At 40.3% G+C, this 10639-nt stretch overlaps 1 protein-coding gene across 1 annotated transcript; it reads right to left on the bottom strand.

The window, feature by feature from the left end:
• Positions 1-4894: 4894 nt before the first annotated feature.
• LOC143325803 (adenosine receptor A2b) lies at positions 4895-8457 on the bottom strand. The gene is made up of 2 exons (XM_076739130.1): positions 7656-8457; positions 4895-6433 (listed from the first exon to the last, which is right to left on the bottom strand). The coding sequence occupies exons 1-2, from the start codon at positions 8455-8457 to the stop codon at positions 6138-6140; spliced, it is 1098 nt and encodes a 365-aa protein (XP_076595245.1). The 3' UTR covers positions 4895-6137.
• Positions 8458-10639: the final 2182 nt, after the last annotated feature.

Genomic DNA, 10639 nt, shown 5'->3' on the forward strand with positions numbered 1-10639 from the left:
ATACTGTGTGAATAACAACATAAGTATAAGTAAATATGGTGCACTATTTACATATTACAATAGGTAATGAAGATTATTTTTAATATACTTAGTTGACTCACAGTTCACACAAATAGGTTTGTTAACTATGACAGAGGGTTGTAACATGAAGCTACTTTGATCACAGAGGAGAACAACATAAGGACAGTCTAACCCAAAAACAATGATGGGTATGTTCACTGGACAGGACAGACACAGAGTTACTTCAGCTGTTGACCTGTAATTGCTGGAAATCAGCTTCTGAACTGTGCAACTAAAGTCTGACCTCTGCTGCAGCTGAGGCCAGTCACGAGTTTGAAAATGACAGGGTGACGGTGGGAACGAGGAATAAGCCCAAACGCGAGTGCAGGGTAGTTGGAGCAACAACTGCAGGTGTTGAGCAGCTTGAAGCTTTAATTCAACTAACACCTGTAATGGAAGCAGCCCTGAAAACAGCTCCACTCACACACTCATCACTTTGTCATTAGAGGAGGCGGCTCCAGTGAATGGAGCTGCCTGTCATGGTGTCACAGCCTTGAGTCCTGCTGCATTCATTCTTTACACTCATTATCATTCTTTACACATTACGTAGCTCTGCTTTCCCTTTGAATATTTATTAACTCCATAATGGATGGTATACCACGACAGTACCGGGCTAATCTGAAAGGAATACAGATATGAAGAATTTAACAGCTGGGTTTAATTTCACTCCGTGGTCCTGCTCTTGGATGCAGTAACTCAGAAGGGTGTTTATTCATACTCTGATAACCAAAGGTAATGAGTTCCTTGTGGTGGTAGGCTACACTTTTCTAACAGCAAGACGATAGCTAATCCACTTTCCATGCAGGGAGGTGAGTGGCACTGAGCAAAATGAGTGAGTTTGTGCCATTGCGAGCTAATGTAAACATTGCATTAAGGTAGATAATGATTATGTGGTCATGCACTTACACTCTGATTTGTTTTCTGTAGGTAACCATTTCATATTGCCATACCAGCACAAAGTGAATAACACTCCTCTAATAGTCCTCTGTATGTCTGTCAGCTGCTTTTCCCGTGGAGAGGAGCAGGAAGCAGTGATTAGAATTAAAGCCCTTCCATCTGCAACCTCCACAAGAGCCCTCACAGTGCAGAGTGCTCACGAGCAGCGCACCATAGAAAGCACAAATCAACACCCATTGAATCATCCTTTTTAATCAGGTGGGGCAAATCAAGAACTGGATGCCCTCTTCTTCCATAAATTGATCAATTATCTACACTACCTTTACTACTTGTGTTGGGTGTCTTAATTGTGCATCAGTGCCACAATTTTAGCGACCAGTAAAACATCATGGAGCAATTAATAAAAGCTCATCCTCAGTCATATAAAATAACAACAATTAATTCTATTTCACATCATCACAACCAGTTTGAAATCATTATTATTATAAATCTATTGATATCTAAAATGTCTCATGTCCTTTTTCCATGCTTTACTTAGAATAAACACAAGGTGGCACTACAGCATCAGGGTGTTAATATGTCAGTCGTTTCATTTGGCTTTTACTGGAAACACTGGGAATATGTATGAAAATGGCTAATCTTACTTGTACATCCACTGTAATAAATTCATCACAGAAATCAGCAGCATTGTCTCCAGGTTTTATGTTATGGAACAGCAGTAAACACACATAACACAATGCTGACACACATGGTGGAGAAGACATTGTGCAGGGATGAAAAACAACCTGCAACATTGTTACTGTGATAATGTGACGCTGATAAAGACTTTGAGCAATTAGATGGTTTAAAATATCATGTAAAGACAATATACCGACCATATGGGCACGGGGCTGTTTTTTGCAAACGTCTGTCTTTGCTGGAAACAGCAAAGCACTTGTTGAGAAGGACTACACATGAACAGATATACATTATTTTACATCATCAGCCTTTTGAGTGTAACGTCTCCTATAGAGTAAGCTAAGTGTTTTAGATATTTGTTAGATGTCAGTTTTACATATTTTCTCACTTTTTGTAACAAAGAGCATTAAAACCATCAGCCATTTTCCATCCATGTCAGCATCGTGACAGCAATTATGGCCAGACAGAATGATGAGCTCTTATGAGACAGCATATTGTATCTGTGGGAGTACATGAAGCCCTCAGATGGACATCATTCCCCATGACTGAATCGCTTGTCATCCTTAAGGAGAGCTGAGGCCGCTAATGCACACACTCCAGTGTCCTGGGAGACCTGCCGGGCAAAAATCTCCAATAGCTGGAGAAACACTTACGGACGCTGCAGGAATAAGCATTTTCTCTGACAGGTGGTTGGAATCAGTTCAAAAATCTATTCATGAAACAGGCCTTCTTACTCAGTATGATTTTTTGTTACATGGCAGAAATGTTAAAATCAAATTCCTTGTTTGTTTTGTGAGTGGGCAGGGATACTGTGGTAGCAGAGATACACCCACATACAGGGTCAGATTTTCTGTCTGCAGAGGGAATCCCGAGAGGGTTTTGCAGCTTTGACAACTGCCTAAAAGGTTCACTAAAAACATGTTGTTGTTTTTCTCTGAAGGACTTAGACCCATGAATGGATTAAATCCCCTCAAGAAACATAGTGGAATTTTCTTTCCTGCTGAATCTTTAAGGCCAGGTCCTTGCATCACATCGATATGACTTCATAAAATATCATAAATACTGCTAAACAGTTTTAGTCATGTGACAAGCTACGATATGTTGCTTTGAGCGGTGATAGAAATATGCAAACCTTTAAGTAAACGTAGTAGTACCACACAGAAAATACTCCACTACAAGAAGAAGTCTTGCATTCAAAGCCTTATTTAAGCAAAATCATGTAAATAAATCAGCATTGATAGTAGCCTATCAAAGTAAAAGTACTCATTCGACAGTAAAATGCTCCCTGTCAGTGTTTTACTATTATATATGATGGGGGTTTTTTTTTATTAATATTACCGCTGTCTTTATAGGCATGTGGCATTTTACTGGTGAAAATGATTTAAGGTTGAGCTCATTTTAACTACTTAATGAACTGTTGGGTCATTTAATCTACAGCAATGCATCATATTCTATAAGATCACCATACGTTTGTAGCCTGGCTGTCCTGTGAGAACCACGTATCTAAATCTCCAGTTTTCATGACAGACAGCTTGTTTTCAGCTTCGTGGCGATGCATTTTCCAGCTGATCCAAGAGGGTTTTTAAATAGTTTTGTTTTAGAAGAACGAGAATTTTCTCAACCCATAAAGCAACACTCAGCCCTACAGGTCGTTAAAAACATTCACATTCACAATCAGCTAATGTGGAGATGTGTGGTTTTCACTGGACAGGGAGGGTATGAATTATTACAATTTGTAAAGTAACGAGTAACTAAAGCTGTCAGACAAATGTAATGGAGTCCAACCTTTACCTCGGAGATATAGAGTAGAAGCATAAAGTTGCATAAAATAAATACTCAAGTTCTTGACTAAATGTACTCAATTACATTCCTGCTTGCTTCATATCAATATCTCATTTCTAATTTCCAAATCCTTTCACATGTATGAATGAAGCATTTCTGTTATTGTTTGTTTCTTTTGTGCCTCATTTTTTGCCAGACTAGTTTTGTGGCACAGTGGCTTCACAAACACATTGATGGCCTCACATGTCCTGTATATATAAAATATCTATACTGCTGCTCTGTTGTTGCTCATCCTTCATCAGGAAGAAAATCAGGCACACATTCAATCAAACTTGTACCCATACAGTATTCATAAGGCAAAGCATTATATTCTGACCGCCTGATTATTTTCAATAATGTACTTTAAGTCCATACCCCTGGCTCAAGCTTATGTTATCTAACATGGCATTGGTAGGTGGTAATTAACATAATCCAATTCAAATTATTCATCATTAGACACTATATCAGATGTAAAACTAAAGCAACTGAACACTGAGAGCAAACCAAAATCTGTCAAATGTATATGCACAGACTAAGGTACTGTGATGGCAAACCATGGGGTCTACTGTTTAACTACACGTATGTGCTAATAGAGATTCATTTCAATAATCACACCATATCAGACACAGCAGGACAATGGTCCTCCAGCATCTGCAATGCTAATTAACACTGGCAACACATACAACTTTCAAGACTTTCATTATATCATTATTTCATTATTTGTGCATTTATCAACTGTTATTCCGCTGTATTACCTCAAACGGTTGGTGATCTGATATCTGTAGTGCATGCTAATGTGCTGCTTTCATTTATATTATTCAGTGTTCAATTCAGTGTAATACAAGGCAGACTAGGCAATCACTTCAATTCACATTCTTATTTCTACCCACAGATATGCACATGCTGTTGCCTACAGTAAAACATCATGGCTACTGTGTGTCTACGAGTAGTAATTAGAAAACCCCTGAATTAAATCTCTGTATAGTAGATATTGGGGAAAATATTACAATCTTGAAATGCTACGAGTTTTGCTTTCCGGTTCCATCTCCATCGCCTGAAACCCAATAATTTATTAACAAGGACAACAAATCTACAACACCACGTACTAGTGTTGCAGAAGTGTTTACCGTTCAGCTCCACACCTGGCCTGGGCTTTTGGAGATATATCCACAGCATACTAAAGCAGTGATGTTCACTGGAAGCCAACCATGCTGTATTTTGTCTGACAAGGCAGAGCTGCTCATGCAGTAACATGCTGTCATAGGAGTGAACAACTCTATGAGACTCGGGTAGTGTGAGGAAGATACTCTGCTCCTCACTGCTCCTTTGACAGGTCTCTTCTATCCTTTAGTGGTGTGGAGAGCAGTGGGGCTTTTTTCTTTTTTAAACTGATGATACATTTGTAAAGACATAACTCAGACCAAGTGATGACACCATTCAAAGGCATAATGCTTTATTTAAACAGATCATCCAGACACCAATACAGTAGCAAATGTTCATTATTTATAAAATTAGGGATTTAGAAACATAAATTGTATACATGCAGAAAGTCATTATTAAGACAGTCATTTTTCTCACATTATTTTAATGGCAGACCGTGAAGTTTTTGGGGAGGGTCACCATTTGCAGACGCACAAACTTCAATGCTGGTGACACCAAGCAGCAACCCAAAGGCTAAAATAGGCTGCATAAAACATTTGTGAATTTCAGTTTCTTTTTGATTGTTAACTTCACCATAACCATTAACTGTATCCAGACAAAGAGGACATGGGCATTGCCATGTTGAATCCATACTGGAGTAGAAGATACTGAGAGGCAGATCGTGGGCTTAATGTCTCAAAATAAATAACCACAGCCTCAGAAGTTACCCAACTTATCTCTTTGCCAGCACAAACGTGGTGACCTTTCCACAGTGTAGCTGCTTAATTACTTTTCTCCTTGCATACACTGAAATGCTGTGACTTAAAGGTTAACTTCTCCCAGCTGTTATATGCCAAGGTCTTCGACACGCAGTTTAAATGGAAGAAGATATAGATGGCCTCAATCCTTCAAAGTGTTTGTAATCGGAAAGTGATCTTAGTTCACAAATATCTCATATGAGTAGAAGTCTAAATATCACTTTCTTGTGATGATCTAATTGACTAACTTGAGGTGAAATGTATTCATGCAAGCAACAAGTCTAAGCACGCAAAAGCTGACACACTATTAAAAGACTGATTATACAACTGTATGCAGAATAAAGGGAGGCATTTCTGGGGCACAGGCAAGGTTGATAGCTAACTATAAAACAACTAAAAAGGTGCTTTAAGAGGCCGTCTCTGACAGTAAATCAAATCTTGTAAAAGAAAAAATCCAAATAAGTTATAAATTGATCCTGTGTTCCAGTCAGCTGAACACTATGAAACTTGAGATTTGATTTAAAAAAAAAAAAAAGAAAAAAAACACAATAATCAATACAACGTAAATGATAATGATTAGACTGTGCAGTGGTTATTTCAAATATTTGCTATCATAGCCTGTCTTAGTATCAGCCATTGCATTGTAACCCATGTAACCAATTATTCTAATCTTAGCCATGGTACCTTAACTCAGCTTCAGTTAACCAGCTCAGTAAGGAAATATGAGACAGCACAGAGGTCACTGTTCGCGTCCTTAACCGAGCCAGTGGTGCAGGTCAGGTCCTAAGCCAAGCTCAACAGGGTGCAGGTGGAGGATACGCTGGAGGAGCGCTCATGGACGCTGTTGTTATTATCCAGAATTCCTGACACAAACTGTGTCTTTGAAGCACTGCAGCACCCGAGGGTGTCAGCCAGTTCGGGGCAGAGGTTCAGAGCCAGCCTCTGGAGGACGAGGTGGAATTTCCTGCGGAAGCTTCGGTTTATCCAGAAGTAGAAGATGCAGTTGAGGAAACCGTTGGAGGTCGGCAGCCATACCACCACAAACTCGATCCACTCTGGTACTCTGCTACCTGAGATGGCTGTGGGGCAGAACACATGAGGACTGACGAGTATCCACAGCAAGGCGACACGAGCCAGCAGCTTCTGAATGAGAAAAACCTTTTCCTTGAAAGGAGTCACACCTGAAACAGTCTAGCTATGGCTGGTTAATGATCATATATATAAACTGACACATTTATTCTTTCCCTTGAGAGCAATGACATGAAGCTACATCTTAACATTCATAGTCTAGATATGAGAGTACAAAATGAACTGATAGATTTGGTGGAGTGGAGGCAACCAATTTACGGTGAGGCTCACTAGCGTTTGGACAGCGGCACACTTTGAAGTTACAGTTAAGACTGTCAGCTTCATTTTGCAGGGATTTTCATCCATATCAGATGAATTACAGCCCTCTTTGGAAAAGGTCTTCACTTCTAAAAATATTCAGCTGTGACTCCACTTTCAGTCTTGATTACTCCAAGACAGCACATGGTTGGGGGTAAATGAGAAAAAGTCAAAAAAGGTCTGAGTCATAAAACTGGCATTGAATCAGTATATTCATGCCCAGAATTACATAAATAACTTTTACAGCTATTTCTCTCAGCACAGTTTGAGCTGAAATCGATGGATACCACCAACATGTACTTATTTTAAAAAGGAAATGCATCTAAATACCTAAACATTCGACTTCTCCTGCTATATTTGAGCCCAGACATTTGATACTGCAACATCAACAAAGCCCTGGTTGACCTTTGACTTTGTCCTGTAGATTAAAAAACATCTTAAAGCTAAGAAAAAAATCATACACAAGGATGACATTTCATTTCCTGTATGTGCCTAAATAGCCATTGCAAGGTAAGTTTGCAATTCCTCGGCTGGGTGCACATCAAGAACTTTAACTATATAATCCTTCAATATTCTGCATTGTTAAAGAAGATGGCTGTGCAAATATACTGCAAGAGCAGTTTTTGTACATTTTACAACAGTTAATGCGAATTTTAATGCAAACTGGAGCCTAATAATGTGTGTGCATACTCAACTATGCAATAAACGTTAACTGTTACCATGATGCCAGACAGTTAGGTCTGTAGGAAAGCCTCAGACATCCAGTGATTCATTATCTATATTATTTTCCACCAATATCCACCTTGATAAATTAATATTGTGCTGTATGTTAGAGGCTCTTTTTCAATAGGACAATGTCAGCTTTTCCTCACAACACCCCCTTTGAAGGTTTATTCCCATTCATTCATTGCTTACCATTGTAGATCATAGCTGCCATGCAGGGGGTCCAACAGGTGAAGTAGGCTGCCATCACAGGCACGAGCACTCTGGACGCCACGTTGTGTCTGCTGCGACGCGCACAGTCGTATTTGCGCAGTTTCAGCCGCTGTCTCTTTGCAGCGCACCACACTCTCAGGTTTGCGTATGTCATGATGATGGAGCAGGGGAAAAATATGAGACATGTCAAGCTGAGGGAGTATCCAACATTCGTGGAGTAAGATGGATTGCAGACCAGTGATGCAGTCGAGAAATGAACCTCAATAATGCCGTCTGGAAATGATATTGGCGACAGCAGAAAGGGAGGGAAGCACCAGGCGAAGGCAATCAGGAGCAGTGTCCTTTTTCTTGTCATCAGAGACGAGTACTGCAGCGGGTAAAACACTGCGATGTACCTCTCCAGGCTTATCGTGGCCAGAGTATACATGCAAGTGGAGTAGACGGTGGCATTGCAAAAGGCCACGACATGACAAAGAGCATCTGGCCCTTCAGTGTAGTCCTTCAGCAGACTCACCCAGAGATTCAAGGGCATGACCAGCAGTCCAAACGCGGAGTCTGCAGCAGTGAGAGAGAGGAGAAAGTACCGAGAGTTTCTTGACCAACCAGCCACGGAGGAAGTAATCACCAGGAGAACTGCGATGTTCCCCAAAGTGATCATCACGCCCAAAACGATTATTATGCTTACTTTGATGGAGCGGTGAGTCAGCTCCTGCAGTCTCTGGGGGTCAACGCCTGACAGGTTGGAGTCGTGAGGAGTTGAGTAGTTAAACGTTGAATGCATTTTTCCTCACAGTGGCATGGGTGCAGCCAAAACATGAGGCATAAAAATGGTCAATTAAAGTACGCAAAAGTATAAGCAGACATATAGGGTCGTGTATGGAAAGCAGCTGCTTGTAGGCTTTTTACCTCCACAATCAGCCCCACAGCTGCTGCAATTAGTGCTGGGTGGTAGCAGTCTGACTCTCCAAAGAAGCACTGCAACAGTTAGACAGTTCATTATAGATCTTTCAGTGTAGTACAATATGATACACTAATAAGACACTTTTGTCATGGGCTTCATCAGCATCCAGAATAGTATGTGCATAAGTACTATTTTTAATTTCTTTTTGGACGACTGAGGGATATCACATTTTATACAAAGGGAAAACTTGAAAAAAACACCCAGAAAGACCAGAACGTGAATTGGAAGTGACAGATTAATTCATCCAAAAAAGTGGAAAAACTAACTTTATCCTCACTTTCAGATGCACTTGCTGCAAAGTTGCATTTAGTATATGAATACGTGTGTGTGCATGTGTTTGTGCATATAATGACTTTGATATACAACCAATATGATGATAAATCTGTGGGAACTTTAGGACAAAGTACCAAAAATGAGTATCAAATAAGTCATAGTAGGCCAGAAGGATCAGTGTCATGGTTTGGTATAAGGATTGGGTTTTTTCAGGTTATAATTGGATATAATATTCACATGCCATAAGTACGTAAAGCAAGTTGTTGGTCAATGTAATCTCTCTTAGAGATTGGAGACAAAGTTCACAGCCCTTGTTCTAAGTTAATCAGCTAATATAAGATTTCAGCAGCCTGAGTTACTCAAATAAATCAACCAATAACTCACTCATGTACTTTTGTCATGTGAGTAATGTACTGAGATAGGAGAAATAGACATGAACCTCTTCTTTAAGGTAGTATTAAGGCACACAATCACCCTGTTGGATGTTTCTGTGACATGCTATCGATCCAGTCTGTTGTGGATATCAGGATTTTTAGATACAACAGGAATCTCCCTAATCTACACAGTGAGGTTTTATCCATTAGAGCATTGTAGGTGTTGGGCTAAACCACTCTTCAGTAATAATAATATGTAGAGACTGACCTGTATGCTCTCTCTCTGGCTTTATTAATTACAGTTAGCAGGACAGTTTTAGCCCTGCAGGCCTTTCATCACATCCAGTAGGCTTGTCTCACTAATTGGAATTAATAAAGCTGTGCTGTGAGTGTAATGTGTGGCCTCTACAGTATCAACTATCATGACCAAATGTATCCTGTATCTCTCATGAATAATTAATTAAACATGTTTACTATTAGCATTACTGTTTTTTTTGTTTTTTTTTTTGGGGGGGGGGGGGGGTAGCCTTTATGATAGAGAGAGCTGAAGGTACAACAGGAAAGGAGGCAGAGGGAGAGGGGACGACACAAAGCAAATGGGCTGCAGGTGGGAGTTGAACCTGCAGCCCCTGCAGAGGACTGACAGCCTCAATACATGGAGCACACTCCCTACCAACTGAGCTATAGGGGCACCCCAGCATTGCTATTTTTTAATGGTTCTGTTCTTTGTATGCAGTGGAAGCAAATAAAAATGCACTAGTGACTCACAACCACCCATTTCATCCAAGCTTGCCGGGCAGCCCATTGTGACAGGTTTCATCACCAACAATAGCAATAAGTCAGTCAACAATTCATCACTATTAAAGGTCCCACAGACAATGTAAGCTCAGTCACAGCCTAGGAGGCCTGACATCTCACAACCAATCATGGTCCAATTTCGCCGATCACACACCATCAGTGTCAGGCTTTCCTCCACCTCCTGTTCCAGTGACAAGCTTAAGTGGTTTTGTCTGCACCGCTGATTGGTAGCTGCCAACTTGCCTCCTTCAAAAAAAAAAAAAAAAAAAAAAAACCTGCACGACACAAGGGCCAAGAAAAGGGCAGGAAAGATTGTCACTGACCTTTCCCACTCAGGTAACCATCTGTTTCAGAGGTATTCTTCTGTGTGACAGTCAGTCCATTAAACAGCACAAACCAACACACTCTTCCCAGGCATCCACCTTCCTGCATCCCCAAGGACACTAATACCACCCATGATTCATTATATCAGTGGCAGACAATCAAACAATTGTACAAGTCTGAGTGTCTCCCATTTACAAGATTTTAACTCTTAAAATTCAGTCAACAGAATGAAA

The sequence above is a fragment of the Chaetodon auriga genome, chromosome 1 (genome assembly GCF_051107435.1).
Source record: "Chaetodon auriga isolate fChaAug3 chromosome 1, fChaAug3.hap1, whole genome shotgun sequence".
Taxonomy (NCBI): domain Eukaryota; kingdom Metazoa; phylum Chordata; class Actinopteri; order Chaetodontiformes; family Chaetodontidae; genus Chaetodon; species Chaetodon auriga.